A 22,298-nucleotide genomic window follows, 5' to 3' on the forward strand; every position below is an offset into this window, starting at 1 on the left:
CGATTAAGTTTTAATATCGTTACACGATTTATTTATTTTCAGATTTTATAATTTAATTTTTACGAGCTTAAACTACCTTTTTAAATCTTGTTTATTTCGAATTTTTAATAATTTCAGAACGTTCTTATTTTAATCGATATTTAAATTTATTTTATGTTATCGATATTTTTTAAAAATTATTTGAAAATCTGATTTTAATTAAACATTCCTATTTATATCAATTCCTAAATATAGCAAAGAAATTTCAGAATTTTTCCTAACTAAGTGAAATTACTAAAATACCCCTAAAGAGCAAATATCCAATTTTCTTCTCTTCCTTGCTCTCCACGTACAAAGTAAGGAGGAAATTTCCTTCCTTCCTTCTTCCCTCATTTCAGTCTCCATTCAAAGCAAAAACCAAGTTTGCTTCTTCCACTTCATCCTTTACAAATTCAACAATTTCAGAATTCAATTTCAACACAAGAGACCAATTTCACTTCCTTTTTCTCTCTTCTCTGATTCAAGCAATCAACCACCACCACCACTGAAACCACCATCTGTTTACCACCACCGACCACCATCACTTTTGGACCACCACCACCTACTGAACATCATCACCGTAGACACCCAGCACCACCACCGCACCACCCGTCATCCCTCATGCTCCCCATCCTTCGTCTCTCCCCTGTCCCTCCTCTACCTCCCCCTTTCCTTCTTCTTTTGCTGCATCCTGTCACGCCACCACAACCACAACCACCATCATAAATCAATCGTCGCCCCAATCTCCGGCAAACCGCCGCTGCCACCGCCCAGAAATTCCCAACCCACGCTCAACTCCCCTGCTTTCCCCTCCTCTGATTCGACCACCCTCTCCCCCTTCCTTGTTTATCCGCCGCCGCGGAACCCCACCACCACCGTCGCCTTCTCCAGTACAACCCGGCGACACCGGGAAACCCGAGCTCAGCCGCCCCCTCCCTTCTCTCTTCTCTCCCCTTCGTGCTCCTTCGTGCCCCCTTCCCCTGTTCTCGTGCTTCCCTTTCGAATGAAACAGGTTCCAAATTGGAACCTTGTTTCCTTTATTTCCCACGCCCAAGCCCAAAACAAATTGGCCCAAATTTTTCAAAGTGAGTTTTACTATTTATTTAAGCTCTAATTAATTGTTGTTATTTGCTCTTATATTAATTATAAGGATTTCAAATGATAATTAAATGTTTATATTTTGGGCTGAAAGTTGGATTTAAATAATATTTTAGTTAATTCATGAAATTAAATAACATTTCATGTAAATCGATTTAAGAAATGTATATATATGTTTTGATTGAAATTTCGTTTAATAATATTTTCAAGAAATTATAAACATTCATATTTTTATTAAATTCATCATTTTAAAATTCACTATCTATAAAATTATTATTTATAAATATTAGTTTTAAATAAATTTATCGTTTTAGTAATTAATTCAATAATTTGATACTTTGAAAGAAATCGGACTCGGAGCTCAGGACGAACGAACCAAGGAAAAAGGCCTAGCAAATCATGGAATTGAGGTAACGGTTATTGCTAGTACCCGCAATCCCTTCGAAATGTATTTATGAATGATGTTATGAATGATTGATGTTTTATGATGATGTTTTATGATTTGCGGGATTACAAGTATGATTTGATTGAATTGTTTTACGATAATGCAGCTTCATGCAAAGTACTGATTCAATGAATTATTATTCCTGAAAGAAATGATTTTATGAAATAACGAGACTTAATGATTTTATTGAACTATCCTGAATGAATGAGATTTTCCTGATTAATGTCCCACTAAAAGAAATGTAAACATGATAAATGAAAGTGTAAGAACTGGTCAAGTTCCCCTGTTATTTAGCATAGGCTCCCCCTGATAAGAAGCACTGGCTTCCCCTGATATGGAACCAAGGTTCCCCCTGATAAGAAGCACTGGCTTCCCCTGATATGGAACCAAGGTTCCCCCCTGATATGAAGCACTGGCTTCCCCTGATATGGAACCAAGGTTCCCCCTGATAAGAAGCACTGGCTTCCCCTGTTATGGAGCATTGACTCCCCCTGTTATGAAGCACTGGCTTCCCCTGTTCGTAGGAGACGTCCTACCATGTTTTCCTGTAAAGTCATGACGACCAGAATAATACTGTTAAAAGGAAAAAGATTAATGAAATGATATTCCTGAAATGATGTTCCTGAAATGATATTACTGAAATGATGTTTTCGAAATGATGCTTTTGAAATGATGATTTATTAAATGTTTTACTATATTCTATTCTCCCTGTGTTGTTAAATAAAATGAATTGAAATGATGTTACGATGCTAGGGTAACTCGTTACCGAGTCTTCGGCTCACCGTTTTGTTTTCTGTTTTAGGTACTGCTGGGGACCACGGAAACGAGTAGTGGCGAGGATTTCACTATTACAATGTTCACCTAAGTTAATGTTAAGTTGTAACAAGTTTAAGTAAATATTCTTGATTAAGTTACGTACTTTTATTAAGGAATTAAAAAGGATTATTATGTTAATTTTGGAGTTTAATAGCTTATGATTGATGGTTGCCTTGTAATTTCCAAGAGGGAGTTACGGCAGGTAATGTCCCGACCGAATTAGGATGTTTCCGCTGCTAAGTATGCTTAATTAAGTGAATTAGAGGTCGGGGTGTTACAATTATGAACAAACAAATAAACAAGAACGAATAAATAATTCAACAAAAAAGATCAAAAAATATAAAAAAGAACATAAAAATCCAGAAGAAAGAACAAACAATACAACAATTATGAACAATTTTATGATGAATTTAAAAAACAACATGAAAGAACAAACAGTACAACAAGAAAGAACAAACACTACAAAAAGAAAGAGCAAAAAATGTAGGCGCTTGTAAAAGCATAAAATGTCAATAAAGAGCTTATTTTTTTTATGAACATTAACCAAATGATTATCATGAACAAACAAATAAACAAGAACGAATAAATAATTCAACAAAAAAGAACAAACAATATAAAAAAGAACATAAAATTCCAGAAAAAGAACAAACAATACAATAATTATGAACAATTTTATGATGAATTTAAAAAATAACATGAAAAAACAAACAGTACAAAAAGAAATAACAAACAATACAGACGCGTCGTTTTTTTGCGGAGGTACAACCAGAGATAGATGTACCCGAATACAGCAGGTAGGGGTTAAAACAACTTTATCCCTAATTGTAGTGGGTTGCGATTAATGGGTTTTGGCCTTGCTAATCGCGGGGTTTTACTAAAAAATAAAAATAAAGATGAAAGATCAAGTTTTAGCAGCATCTTTTAATTTTACCATTTAACGTTTGGTGGGTATAAAATGATTTACAATAAACTTTGCATGTGTGAACTGTGAAGTACAAAAATAAGGGAATTATTTGTTTAACTAAGAAAAAAAAGTTGCACTTGTTGAAAAGTTCTATTTTCCAAAGATATTTTTTTATTTTTTTAACTAGTTTTTTAAAGCAAAGTGTTAAGAGATCTTTAGATTAAAAGAGATCTTTAGATTAAACACAATATTTAACATGGTATCAAAACTAATTAATTCGTTGAAGACGAAATCACTAGATTCATGTAACGACTTTAACAACGAATATTTAAGATGTACTTTTCCAATCATATTGTGCGTGTTAATGTAGTAGTAACTGCGGGAGTGTCTTAGAGATCTTCAGATTGATTTAATACGAAGTACTCCGTACAATATTTGGCACATCAGTAAATGAGATCAATATGAGATTACATATTTTAAAGGACGTTTGTAATCAAGTATATATGTCACGTGCAATCCACTCATGCGTTACCAATATTTCATGTCGTCAACTCAAAAACATGTACGGAGTACTACATGTATGTTACAATAATAATATACATGTAGTACAATAATAATAGTTATAACATCAAAGGTGAGGGGGGATTGTTTTCTTTTGTAACGTTGGTATGCTCTCAAAAGTTGAGAGTTTCTCTCTCTAGAAATAGAGTTCGGTTCCATTTTTTTCCAGTGGTGGTAGGCGAGTATGAAGCCTATCTCAAGTGGTGCGTGTGGTCCACGCCAGTAATTATCTGCAGTACTCTAGCAAATTAAGTAAGGAAGTTTAAAGGTTAGTGGGCTAAACCCCTTTTCTTGATTATTGCGTTTTCTGGTTTTTTGCAACCAAAAGCTTGTTATCCTTTTCTTTAGAAGTTTCTTCTCGTTGGCTGCCCCCTTTTGAGCCACTTTGCGGTTACCACGTGGCTTTCCCCAAAAGGACCTTCTGTTTCGGCCAATCACCCCCCTTCCCTTCCAATCATTCACTTTTGGATTCTTGCTGCTTTTTCCAATCCTTTTCAATTAAAGTTGTCAGTTTGGTTAACCTTAGTAACGGACGGGGTAACAGAATATTGCCTCCGTCTCTATCCCAAGATACTTTATGCCGTTTTCTTTCTTCTTATTCCTGCCTTTTGGGAACAGAATGTTCAAGTTGGTTCGTTGGTTTTAAAAAACCCTTCTCATTTCTAAGTTTTTTCTTCTCCAGTTAACTATCTCATCAGTTATTTATCTGTTTTCTCTTCCGTTTATCGTCTCCCAACACCGTTATGCCTCCTTTGCTTAATCTAGTTTCGTGCGCCTTGGGAAGATAAGTTACTGCCCTAAGCACCCTTTTATTAATTACAACCCTAATTAATGCTTAGTCTCTCGAGATTACTTTTGCCACCACGCCTGGTGGTGTTGTCCAGAATCGCTTCACCTTCCACCAGTATTTATTTCAATCCTCCCTTCTCATTCTTCACTCCTCTCATCTCCTCCCTCTTCTTCACTTAGCTCTATCCCACTCTCTTTTCTTCTCTCTTTTTCTCTCGTTCCTTTTTCGATTCCGATAATGAAATCTGGCCAACCATCCGAATGGAGACCCGCAAGAATGGGTCCTATTGTTGAGCTTGATAACTCAATGATTCAAGGCAGTAGGGAGTTCTGGAGATCTTGTGCTATTGGCTACCTTGTTGACTACAGGTCTATCAACCCCCAAGTGATTCAAAACTATGTCAATGATAGATGGTACAAAAGGGGTACCATAGAGGTTTCAAAAATGGGGGAACTCTATGTTTTCAAGTGTTCAAATGAAACTGATAGATGGGAAATCATCAACAATACTAAGGCAAACTTCGAAGGGGCACTCATGGTCTTCTCAGAATGGTGGGAAAACATGGTCCCCCAAACAATGACTTTCACGAAAGCGAAGTTTGGAGTACGTATATGTGGCCTTCCCTTCGAATACCTCACTGCACAAACGGCAGATGCTATTGGTCAATTATTTGGAGGTCACTATGAGGTGGAATTCGAGCCAAACTTGGTGCCTCGAATGGATTATATGAAGCTGAAAGTGGAAGTGAAGGTGGGGGAACCGCTTCTCCCTGGTTTCTTCATGCAGCTTGATAATGGTGCACTCCTCTGGATCCAGTTTAAATATGAGGATCTATTTAAATATTGTGTGAGATGTGGCCTAATAGGGCACAAAGTGACGAGGTGCACAAGAAGACAGGAAAACATCCAGAACGACATGGACTCAAAGTTTGTGGAGTACTTGGAGCGTGGCATTCCTGTTATTGGAACTGATGGGGAATTCTCAATGTTCAACCTTGACCTGAGGGCTACTCCAGCATCAGAAAGAACCATCACATCAAGGTTAAGGCTAAACAATGATGTGAACCGACCACCTTCCCCCCATTTTAGAGGGCATGATATGCTAGTAGATTTTGATCTACATACAACTAGAGGTGGACGAATGCCTACACCAGGGAGCATAATTCAACCAAATAGTATACCATTCCGTGGTCCAGTTCTAGCTCCGATCGACCAGATAATCCCTCCACCTCAAGATTTAGACCAAATGGATGGAGGTAATGCTCAGGGCGAGGGGGTAGAAAAACTAGCTATGAACCTCCAAAATACCACAACAAATTCCCATCAGCAAAGTGAAACTGAACTGGGTACTAGAAGGGTCCAAAGCAACAATCAACAACAAGTGCAAAGACCAAGGGGTCTTCTAGAGGAAGATCAAGCCCATGTAACAACCCAATCTCACGAAGGGCAACATGCAAACATCCCACGCCACACGCCAGAATTTGAAAGGATAAGGATAGACCACATTCTTCACAATGCAATCCATGCGAGAGTTGGTGCATCGGATGTTCAAAGGGCAAATCGCTTAGATAACTTGGGCTACAACCAATCTTTCCTAACTGGCATAGGGCTCCAAGGTATTCCAATGGCGGTGGAAATAACTGAACCAGAATCCCCCCCCCCCCCCCTTTCGATCCTATGGCAACGGATATCAGTGAAGAAAACAATGGAATGGAAGGTAATAATGATGATGCTTTTCATTTAGGTGAGATTCCAGAAAACCCGAATGATATTACGATTAATGGTATGCAAACCTTCAATGCTGATATTGGAAATTTTAATCCTTTAGCTGAGGTTATAGGAATGGGTGGTACCTTTCCTGCGATCCAAACCCCTAGAATTATTGTAGAACAGATGACTTGTGAGCTTAATATGGAGAAGGAAAATAATGGAAAAATTCAGAAACAGGATGAAACAATGTCTGATGGTGCAATAATGTTTACAAACTGGGAGGAAATAGACAGAAAGGGAGAGAAAGCGAGGGTTAGTAGATTGAAAAAAAGAAAAGTGAACAGGAGACACAACCCAAACAAATTCCCTCTTAAAAGGAAGGCGGTTACTGACACTAACCACGCTTCAATTCAATTCTGTGAAGAAGAAGATGATGCAGATTCAGCGATGGTTAGGAAATTGAAAAAAGGAAAAACGATTATCCATGAATCCAACCCTAAAGGAGAAGGTACCTCGAGTCAAGGGGTAAGAGTCAATCAAGATAATGCTGTGATATTTGAGATGGATATGGCAATTCTTTACAGAGAAGAGGGATTTGCGGTGATTGACCCAAACCAACCACCTCCAATGCCATGATAGGACTAATCTGGAACTGTAGGGGACTAAAAAACCCAACTAACCCTATTGTTCCAAAGATTAAGAATTTAGTTGGGGTCCACTCTCCTGATTTTGTGTTTCTAATGGAAATAAAGTGCAACAAACAATTAGTTTTTAACAAGGTTAGGTCTTTTGGTTTTGTGTATTGGGGAGGGGTGGATGCTATAGGTTCTAGTGGTGGTCTTTTCCTTGGATGGAAAAAGAAGAATCTTTTGTCGATTACTTTCAGTTGTTCAAATTTCATTGTAGTGGATGTAAACGATTTGATTAATGGAAAATGGACGATGATTTTAGTCTACGGTGATCCTTGCCATAGTAACAGAGGTTGAATATGGCAACAATTAAACCCTTGGGTGTCAAATGGTAACAACCAACCAGTTCTACTTATTGGGGATTTTAACCAAGTAGACTCAGGAACTGATAAAATGGGAGGTAACTCAACAAAGATTAGAGGTCTGAACAAATTTGTAGAATGGAAAGAGGAGCACAACCTGTTTGAGATTGATTTTAGTGGTCCGAGATTCACTTGGTCAAATGGTAGGAAAGGGAATGACAGAATATTGGAAAGATTAGACAAGGCTTATGCGAACTCATGCTGGCAAAACATCTTCCCACAAGCCTATCTGATTCATGGGGCAATCGCAATCTCCAATCATGCACCCATAATCCTTATGACTGAACCCCAGAAGAAGAAAGTTAAGAGGAACTACAAGGTGGAGGCTTGGAGTTTAGAGTACAAACAATGCGAGATATTAGCAAAGGAAAAATGGAGTAAAAGGGTGAATGGCTCCCCTATGTACCAGTGTGCCAGGAAAATACAATATTGCAGGGAGGGTCTAAAAAAATGGAGCTTAGACAAGAGAAAGGAATGGCAAGGCAAGTGGGACATTTTTGAAAAAGACTTAATCGAGGCACAACTTATAATGGAGGACACAGGAAATGATGAAAAGTTTGAACAGATAAAGGCCAGAATGGAGGAATACTCTGGTAACATGGCTAACTACTGGAAACAACAGGAAAAGATAAAATGGAATTGTGAAGGGGATGCGTGCTCGAGATATTTTTTCAACTTTGTTAAGAGTAGGAAAGCAAGAAATAAAATTGAAGGGGTGAAAGATATGGAAGGCAATTGGATCACATATGAAGGAGAGATTGCCCTTATGTTCAATAATATTTCAAAGAAATCTTCAACTCTAAGTTAAGAGAAAATGTAGAGGACAGATCAGAGGCTATTGAAAATGAATTAAAAGGAATAGAAAGATGCCTAACTGATGAGAAGATTAACTGGATCTCAAAGCCTTATTTTGAGGAATAAATAAAGAAAGCACTGTTTGATATGGGCCCTTGGAAGTCACCGGGCCCGGATGGGATCCCTGCGGGTTTCTATCAACGAAATTGGGAGTGGGTAAAACAAGATGTGATCAAAGCGGTTAGCTCAACCCTTCATTCAGGTAACATTTTAAGGGAGTTTAACATGACTAACATCGCCTTAATTCCAAAATGTGAGAACCCGGATTCTGTGACTAAGTATAGGCCGATAAGCCTATGTAACGTTATCTACAAGATAGTATCAAAATGCATAACAAATAGACTAAGAATGGTTATAGGTGACCTCGTTGGGCCCTACCAAAATGCTTTTATTCCGGGAAGAGCCATATCGGACAACATTCTGTTGGCCCACGAAGTCTTAGAGCACATCAGAAAGTCCAAAAAAGGAAGGAACGCAAAAATAGCCATTAAAGCGGACATGAGCAAAGCCTACGATAGGATTAAATGGGATTTCCTCGAAAAAGTTTTGATCAAGATGAAGCTCCCCACATGCCTTATCAAAATAATCATGAATTGTGTAACCTCTGTCTCTTACGCCATTCTCCTAAATGGCCAGCAACAGGAGATTATAAAACCACAATGTGGGCTTCGACAAGGTGACCCTCTGTCTCCGTACCTATTTATTCTATGTATGGAAGGGCTGTCAGGTTTGATAATATCCGAAGAGAAGGAAGGCAGACTAAAAGGGGTTAAAGTGGCGAGAAATGCCCCTCCCATATCACACCTCTTCTTTGCTGACGACTCTTTCTTCTTCCTTCAAGGTAACATCTCCAACTGTAAAAATTTCAAACAAATCCTTGATGTCTGGACAAATGCTAAACAACGATAAGTCACTCTATATTGCAAGTCCAAACACTCCCTCAGATCTGGCTGATTCCATTGGTGCTACTATAAATTTCAAAAAAAAGTGAGGATTTTGGTACTTATCTAGGTCTGCCAGCAGATTTCAAGAGCAATAAAAAAACGATCTTTCAGACTCTCATTGACAAAGTCCAGGAGAGACTCAATGCGTGGAACTCTCTCTTCCTTTCGCCTGCTGGCAGGTTAACACTAATAAACTCGGTCCTCAACAGCTTGGGAACCTACTTTCTTTCCACCTTCAAATGCCCGGTGTATATTCTTGATAGGGTAAGATCGATCATTGCGAGATTCTGGTGGCTAGGTGCTAACAAAGAAGTTTGAATCCATTGGAAAAGATGGGATGTGATTACAAAACACAAAAAGGAGGGTGGACTAGGTATCAAAGATCCAAAAAAGTTTAACAAGGCACTTCTGGCAAAAAAGGGATGGAAAATCATTAATGATACGAACTCACTCCTATCAAAAACCTTTTCTGCTAAGTATAAGATCAACAAGGAAAGTCTGTTCAAGGATAAGTGGAACAAAGAGGGGCAAGCGTCATGGGGATGGAGGGGTGTGAAATGGGGGTTGGAACTCGTCAGAGAGGGGAGTTACTGGGCTATAGGAGATGGATGCTTGGCAAAATGTGATCACCCCTGGGTTCTAGGTGAAAGACCAGTGTGGAAACCAAGCATAAACAACCAAATAAGGAAAGAGGATATGGTTCGAAGTCTGATAAATGAGGACACCAATGAATGGGACAACCTCAAGCTTGAGCAAAACTTCTCCACCAACACCATAACTAAGATCCTTAGCATTGAAATTATGGAGAGAGGGTCACAAGATGATCTAGTGTGGAAAAAGGAAAAGATGGGTTACTACACTGTGAGGAGTGGCTACTCGATGCAATTGGATGCTCAAAAGGCTCAGATGAATGGGTGTATTCAGAGAAACTGGAGTCATTTGTGGAAGGCAAACATGAACAATAAGTGGAAAGTCTTCCTCTGGAAATTACTTAATAACAGCCTTCCAGTGGGGAAGGAATTCATCAAGAGAAAAATTGTTGTGGACTCGATGTGCAGGTTTTGTGAAACTAACGTGGAATCTTTGGAACACCTTTTCAGGGACTGCAATATGAGTAAACACATTTGGGCAGCAGGGAGGCTTGGATTGAGAACTGATCTCCAGTCGAACGTCCCTCTAGGAGATTGGGTTTGGAACTGGTTTAAAATGCTAAGAGAGAGGAAAGAAGAGGATAGTCATAGGTTCAACTACTTCACTGCAACCCTGTGGGCTATCTGGTGTGCAAGAAATGAGATCACCTTTAACAAAGGAAGCTGCAGTGCTAAAGGAATCCTGGATAGGGTGGAAAATACTTTCAGTATAGAAATGCAGGGTAGGACTAGAAACAAAGAAAATGAAACAAGGAAAAGGAATGATGATCCTGAAGAGCCACCAGGGTTCGAGAGGAAAAAGAAGCTAGAGGAGCCACCAGGTTTTGAAAGGAACATACTTAACAAGGACGGTACTAGCTACCACCTCATAGGAAAAGGAAACAACTGTGTTAAAAGAGTGATACACACACATGGTGAGTTCAAAGGGGAAGGTAGAAGCATCGTTTACTAGTCTTCAGATCTAGAGGAGAGGAAAAGGAATTGCTTAAGGGTACAGTGCAGCAGCAAGGAGCAAACAAATTTGAGAGCAGTGCTGAAGAGTATCAAGGACGCAAGGTTTAGAAATTGGAGACACCTAACAATAACCACTACTGACAGAAGAACTGCCAGAATTCTGATCGGAGAAGAAGCGCCGGCAGCAGAAGGAAGGAACATTTTAAATAAAATTATAGAATGCTATAAAGATTTTCACTGCTTAGATGTAATTTATAACAGCTAGGTCTTGTCTGGGAGCTTGCTCCTTTGTCACTTCTGTAAAAAAAAAAAAAAAAAAAAATAGTTATAACAAAGTTTGGAATTGAGATGAACAATAACTAAATTGGATGTCAAACCGTCTATTAATTGTTTTTTTCCCTTAAAATATATCTAACTAGATTTTAATCCGTGCGACACACGAATTCAATTAAATTGTAAAGTTAAAATAAAACTCCTATATAAACTGCTATATTTATATACTCCGTATTAGATTAGATTAGTTTTTTTAGGATTGAATTTCGTTTAAGATTTATTGACACTTTATTATTTATCTGGCACTTGACTTTTTTAATTCAAAAATATCGAAATCTTATTTTCATTAGCCGAAACTATTGGATTTCATATGTGGCGCTCTAATATTGGATTAGTGTTTGATTTTGGATTTAATATTATTTTAGATTAGTTTTTGATTTTTGATGAATTTTATTTTAGATTAATTTTTTATTTTGGATGGAGTTGTATATATTACTAAATAATTAATTAAAATATTTACGTGGCACCTAATTAATTATCTACATGAAACTCGATTTTTTAATTCAGAAATAATTCGAAATCATATTTTTCATTGGCCAAAACCAATAGATTTCCTACGTGGCGCTTTAATAGCTCGGTAAATATGCCTTCTTTATTTATATTAGTTTAGATTGTTTGTAATATTTTCTTTCGTCTTCAAAAAAAAAAAAACTTTCGTTTTTATGACATTCTTAAATTTCATTAAGAAATACTTACATTACAATTGATGATTAATATGTTAGAAATAATCATGTGGGCCTACATGTATGACCGTATGTGTATAAAAGCTATCTTAAAGTTAGCCCATAAAAGTGATCGATTTTATATTTAAGTATATTGGGCTTATAGATATCTTACTGGTATGGGCTAATATGTGTAGAGACCCACTTCTATGTCTCTTATTTTATGATGGGCTTAATAGGGGATATGGAAGACCCTATATATATAGGTATTAGGGTTAGGGTTATGGTCCCCGATTCATATGGTTTTCTATTCTCTCTGACATCCCATCATCTCTAGAATATCAAGGGAGACCATATAGAATTGGAAGATCCAAAACCCACCGTTTATCAATCCAATGGATAAAGGTACGTTTTCGCAATTATACTATCGATTAATCTAGTATGAAGTATCTAGCTTGAATTAATTCCAACAATTGATATCAGAGCCTCCTTCATATTAGATTAGTTGATTGATTTTTTTTATTTCGGCAATTTTTTTTTACGGTTTGGGTGATGAAATCAAATCAGTATTGTATTTGCCGCAACTATTTATATTTCGATTGATAAGTTTTTTGGGTATTAAGCTTTGTTTTTTAATTGGTTCATAAAAGCTCGTATTTTTTATGTGTTTGGCCGCAAGTTTTTTTTTTTTGGGGTTTTTTATATGTATTGCCCAACTTAATTTTGTTCCGCTGCAAGTTTTGATCTCTTTTGTTTTGTGGGTGAAGGATTTGGTTAATAATACTCCGTATTTGTTTGAGCGACAATCAACATTATGCATTAATATAATCATGATGATATACTTTCCCATGTTATTTCTCATGATTAGTTATGATTAGTGCAAGTTTCATGGTTGTTTTGGTTTTATACGTGGGTTTAAGACTCAAAATAGTTTGACTTCTTTTGTTTGTTTGGTGGAGTAAGGTTTCACTTTTACCAATTTCTTTATTTTACTTGCGTAATATATTGTGTATCAAACGCATATAAGGTTATGTATTAAGGTTTAATAATTAGATTTAATTATTGGCAATTTGTATTATTAATATGGTGAATTGATTACTTGAAACAATACGTTGCCAAAGTAACCTCTTTTGTGTAGATTAGTTAATTCCAATATTAAGATGGTTTTGTGTGTTTAATTTCCATGCGGGTAATGGTCGGCCCAAAGGAAGATTATTATTTGGCCGGAACTTAAACATACTTGTGGTAATAAATATGTAACAGTTATAAGGTTTTCTATGTGAATGTGAAGTCGATCCAAAGAAAGGCTTAATATTTGACAGGATATTATTGTTAATATTTGATTACTACACCAAGAGTACCACTTACAGTTAATTTTTCTGTCCAAAGACTAAAGATTAATGTTGTGTTAGGTATCTTGTGATGGGTTTTGCCAATACTTGAATTTGATGATTATATTTGGATTATGGAATTTATTGTGAGCTTGTGTTTTATTTGTTTTGTTCTACTTTCAGTGAATACTTCTGCTTCTGTAATATCTGCCAATGTCAACTCGATTCCATTACTAAATGGGACCAACTTTAAGGATTGGAAGGAAAATATAAGCATTGTCCTTGGCTGCATGGATCTTGACCTTGCATTGAGAACGGATAAACCAGCTGCTCTTACGGCTGAAAGTACCGCTGATCAAGAGCGTGACTTTGAGAGGTGGGACCGTTCTAATCGTATGTGTGTAATGATCATGAAGCGGGGAATTCCGGAATCATTTAGGGGCTCTGTGTCTGATGAGGTCACTGCCAAAGAGTTCCTTGAACAAATTGAGAAGCGTTTTGTTAAAAACGATAAGGCGGAAATAAGTACAACCTTGTTGAACTTAATTTCCATGAAGCATAAAGGTCAAGAGAACATAAGGGAGTACATTATGGAAATGTCTCATCTTGCTTCAAAATTAAAGGCACTAAAGTTAGAGCTGTCAGATGACTTGCTCGTGCATTTAATTTTGATCTCTCTTCCTGCACAGTTTAGTTAGTTCAAGATAAGTTATAACTGTCAAAAGGAGAAATGGTCTCTTAATGAGCTCATATCTCATTGTGTGCAAGAAGAGGAAAGGCTTAAGCAAGAGAAGACTGAAAGTGCTCATTTGGCTAGTGCCTTTAAAGGCAAACAAAAGAAAAGGAAAATGGATAAGGAAGCTGCAAGTGCTCCAGCTCAAAAGAAACACCAACAAAATAAGTCTGAAGGTGTTGGTTGTTACTTTTGTCAGACTCCTGGACACCTAAAGAAGGATTGTACCAAATATCACGCCTGGCGTGCAAAGAAAGGTATACTTCCTGTTTTGATTTGTTATGAGGTTAATTTAGCTTCAGTACCTAGTCATACTTGGTGGGTAGATTCTGGTGATACTACTCACATAAGTGTGTCTATGCAGGGTTGCCTGAGCTGCCGAAAGCCAAGTGATGATGAAAGATTCATTTATTTGGGCGATGGCAAATCAGTTGAGGTTGAAGCAATAGGGACGTTTAGGTTGTTTTTAAGAACTGGTTTTTATTTGGATTTGAAAGAGACTTTCGTTGTACCGTCTTTTAGACGGAATTTGGTTTCTATTTCTGTATTGGACAAATTTGGTTATTCTTTTTCTTTTGGAAATAGTCAGTTTGCTCTTTCTCTAAATTCAAATATCGTTGGTACTGGTTCTTTATCCCATTATGACAACCTATATTTGTTTGACACTATTGCTTCTTATAATGAAGCCTTGCATACAAGTTCAAGAGGTACAAAGTGAAAGTTAACTAATGAGGATTCCACTACATTATGGCACAAATGTTTAGGGCACATATCTAAACAAAGAATTGAAAGGCTTGTGTCAAACGGAATTCTTAATCCCCTTGATTTTTCAGATTTTCAAATCTGTGTTGAGTGTATTAAGGGGAAACAGACAAACACAAGGAGATTTGAAGCCAATCGAACTACAAATGTCTTAGAACTTATTCATACAGATATATGTGGGCCATTCTCTACACCTGCTAGAAATGGTCAACCATATTTCATTACGTTCATAGACGACTTTTCTCGATATGGTTATCTTTATCTCATTCATGAGAAGTTCCATTCACTGGATGTGTTCAAAAGTTTTAAGGCTGAGGTGGAAAACCAATTTGGCAAAACAATTAAGACTGTCAGATCTGACCGTGGTGGTGAATACTATGGTAGATACGACGGATCAGGTGAACAACGTCTAGGGCCATTTGCTAAATTCCTCGAAGAGTGTGGAATCGTCCCTCAATACACTATGTCAGGATCTCCTACCATGAATGGTGTAGCTAAGAGACGTAATCGGACTTTAAAGGACATGGTAAGGAGTATGATTAGTCACACAACCTTACCAGAATCACTCTGGGGAGAGGCAATTAAGACTGCAGCTTATATTCTAAACAGAGTTCTTACAAAAGCAGCTACTAAAACCCCTCATGAGTTATGGACTGGGAAAAAGCCCAGTATAAGGCACTTACATGTTTGGGGATGTCCAGCTGAGGCAAGGCCTTATAGGCCAAATGAAAAGAAGTTGGACTCAAAAACAGTTAGCAGTTATTTTGTGGGATACTCTGAATGGTCAAGAGGGTATAAATTTTATGATCCCACTACTAGATCAATCTTTGAGACGGGAAATGCCCGGTTCTTTGAGGATGTTGAGTTTGGGGGGAGAGATATTAGGGATTTTGTCTTCGAAGAGGAACTCGTTCCCCTTCCAGCCATTGTTGAAAACAATGATCAAGATGCAGTTACGTTATTGGAATTGTTCAAGAAACAGTCCAAGAGCAGCAAGACAATATCGAAGATCTCCCTAATCAAGATCAACATGTTACACAGGTCATTCCTGAAGAACAAACTCAAGCACCTCAAGAACAAATGCCATTAAGGAGATCCACTAGAGAAAGGAGAAGTGCAATTCCTGATGATTATGTTATATTTCTTCAGGAACATGAGGATGGCTCTGAAATACAGGAAGGTGATCCAATGAACTTCCATCAAGCCATGCAAAGTCCGAATTCTCAAAAGTGGATTGATGCCATGAATGAGGAGATTAAGTTCATGAAAGACAATGGTGTATGGGAAATCACTGTATTACCCGAAGGTGTGAAACCTATTGGTTGTAAGTGGATATTTATAATAAAAAAGGATTCAAAGGGTAATATAGTGAGATATAAAGCTCGCCTTGTCGCAAAAGGATTTACTCAAAAGGAAGGCATTGATTATAAAGAGACTTTCTCTCCAGTTTCATCGAATGACTCTTTTAGGATAATAATGGCACTAGTGGCACACTTTGACCTTGAGTTACATCAGATGGATGTAAAGACTGCGTTTCTCAATGGTGACATTGATGAGACAATTTATATGGTGCAACCAGAAAACTTTATGTTAAGCGATGCAAAGAAAATGGTACGCAAATTAAAGAAATCCATCTATGGACTTAAGCAAGCTTCTCGTCAATGGTATTTCAAGTTTCATGAAGTAATCATCTCATTTGGTTTTGAGATGAATGCAGTTGAAGATTGTATATACCATAAGTTCAGTGGGAGTAAGCACATTTTCCTGGTCTTGTATGTTGATGACATATTGCTTGCTAGTAATGATATAAGATTATTGCATGAAACCAAGAGATTTCTATCAAACAAGTTTGAAATGAAAGATCTTGGTGAAGCATCCTTTGTATTAGGAATTGAGATACATCGAGATCGTTCTCGGGGTATTGTTGGATTATCACAAAGGAACTATATCGAAAAGATTCTCAAAAGGTTTGGCATGCAAGATTGTAAGCCAGGTGATACCCCTGTGGCTAAAGGAGACAAGTTAAGTCTCGATCAATGTCCCAAAAATGATTTTGAAAGTAAAGAAATGCAAGAGGTTCCTTATGCTTCGGCAGTGGGGAGTCTTATATATGCTCAAGTTTGTACGCGTCCGGATATTGCGTACATTGTTGGCGTGTTAGGCAGATATTTAAGCAATTCGGGAATGGATCACTGGAAAGCAGTCAAAAGGGTTATGCGATATCTTCAGAGAACAAAACACTACATGATCACATATAGAAGGTCGAGTCAGATAGAGATCATTGGGTACTCTGACTCTGATTATGCTGGATGCCAAGACAGTTCTAGATCCACTTCAGGCTATGTGTATCTGCTTGCTGGAGGTGCTATATCCTGGAAGAGTGCTAAACAGGAACTTATAGCAACCTCTACTATGGAAGCAGAGTTTATCGCATGTTTTGAGGCATCTAATCATGCTCTATGGCTGCGGAATTTGGTCACTGGACTGCGAATTGTAGATGGTATTGAAAGACCACTAAAGATTCTTTGTGACAATAGGTCCGCAGTGTTATATTCTAATAACAACAAGAGCTCTTCAAAGTCAAAGCACATTGAAATAAAGTTCCGTGTTGTTAAAGAAAGAGTTCAGAGTGGAAAAGTGTCTATGGAACATATAGGAACAAACTCTATGGTTGCGGATCCGCTTACTAAGGGATTACCACCCAAGGTCTTTCATGAGCACACTGCTCATATGGGTGTTATGTCATTCGATGATGTTCAGGTTTAGTGGGAGTTTGTGTTAGAATGTCCATTTTCTTAAAGACACATATTTTGTATTTGGATTTTATGTTTCTGCAGAAATAAAGTTTCAGTTTCTTTGGTTCACTCTGATCTATTGTAGTATGATCTCACTTAAGATTTTAGTAGGACTAGTTGGAAATAGGCATGTTAAGATCACATTTCATGAAATTTCCATGCTACACATCCATACTTGATCTATGTCATTTGGTTATGTTAATATACGTGATCATTGAGGGCTTAGTCACAATATAGATGACGAAAGTCGCTTTGGTTCTATGTTGGCATGATTAATGGACGAGATTGTTCGGTGATACCTTTGGTAATGATAGCAAAGTTTTTGAGCTCATAAGGTTATACATATTACGTAAGGTAATACATGTGGCCCAAGTGGGAGATTGTTAGAAATAATCATGTGGGCCTACATGTATGACCGTATGTGTATAAAAGCTATCTTAAAGTTAGCCCATAAAAGTGATCGATTTTATATTTAAGTATATTGGGCTTATAGGTATCTTACTGGTATGGGCTAATATGTGTAGAGACCCACTTCTATGTCTCTTATTTTATGATGGGCTTAATAGGGGATATGGAAAACCCTATATATAGGTATTAGGGTTAGGGTTATGGTCCCGATTCATATGGTTTTCTATTCTCTATGACATCCCATCATCTCTAGAATATCAAGGGAGACCATATAGAATTGGAAGATCCAAAACCCACCGTTCATCAATCCAATGGAGAAAGGTACGCTTCCGTAATTATACTACCAATTAATCTAGTATGAAGTATCTAGCTTGAATTAATTCCAACGTAATAAGGTAAAACACATAAAATTTGAACAACGTACACGTAAAACAATGAATCCATGATATAATTGGTGTGATTGAAGTTGAATGCTAAGAAGTGGGCCAAAATCTGAAGAGAAAGTGATCGGAGAAAAGGATCAGAGTATTTAAAACTTCAAAAATTAATATAATTCCATACTCCTCGTAGTGTAATTAGAGAACAGTGTGTCCATCGCCACCTCAGGTAGACAAGAACGTGTCAGGCTCTCTTAGTCAGCCTTATCCACCCCCACGTGCACACTACTCTTCTTTCTACCACCCACCCTATCAAGATTTCCCTGCCCACTTCCTTGTGTTACAACTAACAACTTACAAGTTACAACAACGATGGAATGCTGGGCCCATCATCTCGTGCATTCATTTATCACTAATAATACTCCGTAAACAGAGTACTACCGTAAAAATTTTCAGGTTTAATATATATTCAATTTTGTCAATTCTTGATTACTCCATTGTTCTACCTCCGTTTCATAAAGTTCTTTACAGTTATTATTTGAGCGGATTCCAATGCAATATTTGACTACTAATAAATCGAATTTCGTATGTGGAAAAATTATAAAAAGTTGATATTATGAAAATACATATCGAGACCAATCTAACAAGATCTTACATGTAACGTTTTGATGTATATAATAGTGAGAATTTATGGTCAAAGTTTTCATTTTTTGGACACATATTTCAAAGCGTAAAGAACTTTCAGAAACGGAGGAAGTAGTTTTTAGGTTAAATTTTGAAAATTTTGATTATGAATTCTCATTAACTTATACTCTCTCCGTATTTTATTAAATAATACATTGGTTGGTATGTGGTTTTGGTAGGGTGAGTTGAATTTATTAAAATAAGATGAACGGCAACTTTTGTGTAAGACCGCCTTACCGGAAAGACCACTTTGGTTGCTTAACTAATTGGTTCAATTTCTTAACTAATTGGTTACATTACTTAATTAATTGATTCAATTGCTTAACTAATTAATTCCTTTGCTTAACTAATTAATTCCTTTGCTTAATTAATTGATTTCGGTGCTTAACTAATTAGTTCAAGTGCTTAACTAATTGGTTTCATTACTTAACTTATATGATATCAAGGTGGTCTTTTGTGTAAGACCGCCTTATAGAAAAGTTTGTATAAGACGAAAGTGGAGTAATGTATGCATTGTTTATTGTAGTAAAAAGATGATGTGAGTAAATGTGAGGACCACAAGAATGAGAGAAATGTTAATATAATTGGATTACTATTATATACTTCCTCCGTCTTTTAATACTCGCAACGTTTGGACTTTTGCCACTATTCATATATTCTACTTTGACTATTCTTAGTGCTTTTTATATAAAGTAAAACATAGTCATGTGGGATCTTGTTAGATTCGTCTCAATGTGTATTTTCAAAATATCAATTTTTTATAATTTTTGCATAAAGAGAATTTAAGATATAAATGATCAAAGTTGTGCATTGGCATGCGTGAAAGTAACAAACGTTGCGAGTATTAAAAGACGGAGGAAGTAAGTAATATAGATTACTATCATATAAATAAATGATTACTATCATATAAATAAGTTTATGTGTCATGTGGCGCGCTGCTTATTGGTATTTCATTTCATGTAAATATCATTTTATTAAAAATTTAGAAATGGAGCGTGTGTATAAGGCTTGAACGCCTGACCTTAGATTTAAAAAATGAAGTCTTTACAAATAAGCTATGACATGTTATAAGTTATCATTGCAAAATTAAATACTAATAAATGCAATAAAAATATTAATAATATTTTCAATAAGAATAATATAAATGTTACTAATGCAGTAATCCGGGGCATCGAGTACACATAACACAACGGGAAGTGATAAATCCAAGGAAATTTTTACTTCTTTCAAGGAAATCCACATTTTTTCAAAGATGATTTCCTTGGAAGAAGTGAATTATTCCTTGAATTTATCATTTCCCTAACACAACACATAACACTAGTTAACCAATTAAACATTTTATGTGTGTATTTTTAAATAATTTACAAACACGAATCGGATACACAGAACACATAACATTACTCCATAGTATGAATATATCTAAATCGTTGCGTGTATTTAGAAACCGAGCGAGTAATCTCCACTTCATTTGGCAGAAGCTTGAGAAATAAATGAGTGTGGGGCAGTTGATGTGGACTATGGGCTTATGGACATATACGATTTAGGGTGCCAAATTGAATATATGAACTCTAGTGGAAATTATAAATTATCAATACAAAGTAACAGTACTACTATTGTAGTACTCCCGATCGAATCTATGATAACCAAGAGCCCAATGGTGTTCCTTCCACGATCTTTCTGGGCTATAAAATTGTAGGATCATAATGATTATTGTGTGATTTTGTCTATACTCGTCTTCTACTCCTTGATAATCATATTTCCTCCCTCCGTCTCTTAATATTCACACCCTTTTTTTTTCGGGTTGTTCTTTAATATTTGCACTGCTTTTATAAATGAAATTTTTTTTATCTATATTATATTATTTTTCACACTTACCTAAATACTTAAATTTCAAGTATTTGGACTTATCAACGGTTTGAGGCTTGAACCTACAAATTACTCGTATCGAATTAGAAGATTACACTAGACACTATGATCCGAATGTTAAATCGAGTTGATAAGCACAACTCAATATTCACTTGACAACTCAATATTGGTAACGTAAAACTAGACCCCTATGTATGTTGTAACTTAATTTAGACCGGGTATAAAAGGACAACTAGTTAGTGGTTCGGGCGATAGAACCAGAGTGTTGGGTATAGTTTGAGTTTCTTTTACTCATTTTAAAGTCAAATATAAATTTCTTTATATGAATTATTTAGTTTGAGAATACTATAAACTTAATTATATATGCAGTTTAAAAATAAAATTGGTTTACCAAGAATCGGTAAATTAAATTTTTGAGTAATTACATTATTTGTGTAAAACTTGAGTTTTTGTACAATTTTACTTATAATTAGAATTTTTTTAAGTTACAGTTGTATATAAAATTATAGGAAGATTTTGCAATAGCTACACTAAAATGGTAGTCACCATAATAAATTGAATCTCATCCTTCTATTTTTGTTGACTCATCAGAACCGTTAATTATGCTGACTTTTTTAGTTTTTATTTTTTTTTAATTAAAATTAGTTTTACAATAAAATAAAAGTATTAAAACCCCACTTTCATACTCCAACCATCGGGAAGCAGTTTTTGTATGTGACAAAAAAAAAATGAACAAAATTCTAAAACTACAATACAAAATTGATGTTCTTGACTTCTAGTTGATCTTCATAGCGGGGGATTTGATAAAAGTTCCGAAACTTCGATTCAATCGATCGCTAATTTAAAGTAGTAACGATTTTGTTAAGAAACTCAATTAATTCCATCATTTCCTTTCTTATTAACGATGAATGTGGGTATGATTTTTATTACTTTTTTTACATTACTCTGTATCATTTATTAACAAGGAATAACTTACATGTTGGAATTGAACGTTTAGGAAAATAAAATTTAAAACGGTTAATCTATCAAACAATACTTCGTGTACATCTTTTATAAAGATTTTGAAGCCAATTAATTCCAACAGAAGAATGATATGTGAAGGATGAGCAGAAAGAGTAGACGATTATCAGGAAGGATTTTCTCAAGGAATAAGAAAATACAAAAAATTAAAATAAGAGTGAACGTGTTAAGATAATGGGGGGAGGAATCCTATTTTTTGTTTAAAAAATATTTATTTATTAATAAAAAAGTCAATATAATCAACGGTTTTGAAGAGTCAACAAAGATGAAAGGCTGAGATTCATTTTATTATGGTGGCTACCATTTTATGGTAGCCATTGAAAAGTCTTCCAAAATTATAAAGTCAAAATACATTTTGGAGGAAAAAAACATACACCGCATTTAATTAGCTAAAAGAATGCGCAATAAATTTTTTTCTTCTATTATTCTCTTTGTTAATTTAATAGTTTTACATATGATTTAATGAATAAAAATGAAGGGAAAAAAAAATTAAATCATAAATTTGAGCATTAAATTTTATACATACATAAGA

General features: G+C 36.0%; 2 protein-coding genes across 2 annotated transcripts; both read left to right on the forward strand.

Annotated features, from left to right (window-relative positions):
• Positions 1 to 7,423: 7,423 nt before the first annotated feature.
• LOC130469936 (uncharacterized) lies at positions 7,424 to 8,200 on the forward strand. The gene has a single exon (XM_056839471.1). The coding sequence runs from the start codon at positions 7,424 to 7,426 to the stop codon at positions 8,198 to 8,200; it is 777 nt and encodes a 258-aa protein (XP_056695449.1).
• Positions 8,201 to 8,334: 134 nt separating this feature from the next.
• On the forward strand, positions 8,335 to 13,700 carry LOC130469937 (uncharacterized). Its single transcript, XM_056839472.1, has 5 exons — positions 8,335 to 9,088; positions 9,259 to 9,370; positions 9,524 to 10,755; positions 13,305 to 13,579; positions 13,686 to 13,700. Exons 1-5 carry the CDS (start codon positions 8,335 to 8,337, stop codon positions 13,698 to 13,700), a joined length of 2,388 nt encoding a protein of 795 aa, XP_056695450.1.
• Positions 13,701 to 22,298: the final 8,598 nt, after the last annotated feature.

Source organism: Spinacia oleracea, chromosome 3 (genome assembly GCF_020520425.1).
Source record: "Spinacia oleracea cultivar Varoflay chromosome 3, BTI_SOV_V1, whole genome shotgun sequence".
Taxonomy (NCBI): Eukaryota; Viridiplantae; Streptophyta; class Magnoliopsida; order Caryophyllales; family Amaranthaceae; genus Spinacia; species Spinacia oleracea.

Coding starts and splice junctions, on each gene's coding strand:
- LOC130469937 (XM_056839472.1), top strand. CDS start 8,335: ATGGGCCCTTGGAAGTCACCGGGCCCGGATGGGATCCCTGCGGGTTTC. Junction 9,089..9,258: donor CTCTTTCTTCTTCCTTCAAG/GTAACATCTCCA, acceptor GTACTTATCTAG/GTCTGCCAGCAGATTTCAAG. Junction 10,756..13,304: donor AAGAGTGATACACACACATG/GTGAGTTCAAAG, acceptor TTCTACTTTCAG/TGAATACTTCTGCTTCTGTA.
- LOC130469936 (XM_056839471.1), top strand. CDS start 7,424: ATGGGAGGTAACTCAACAAAGATTAGAGGTCTGAACAAATTTGTAGAA.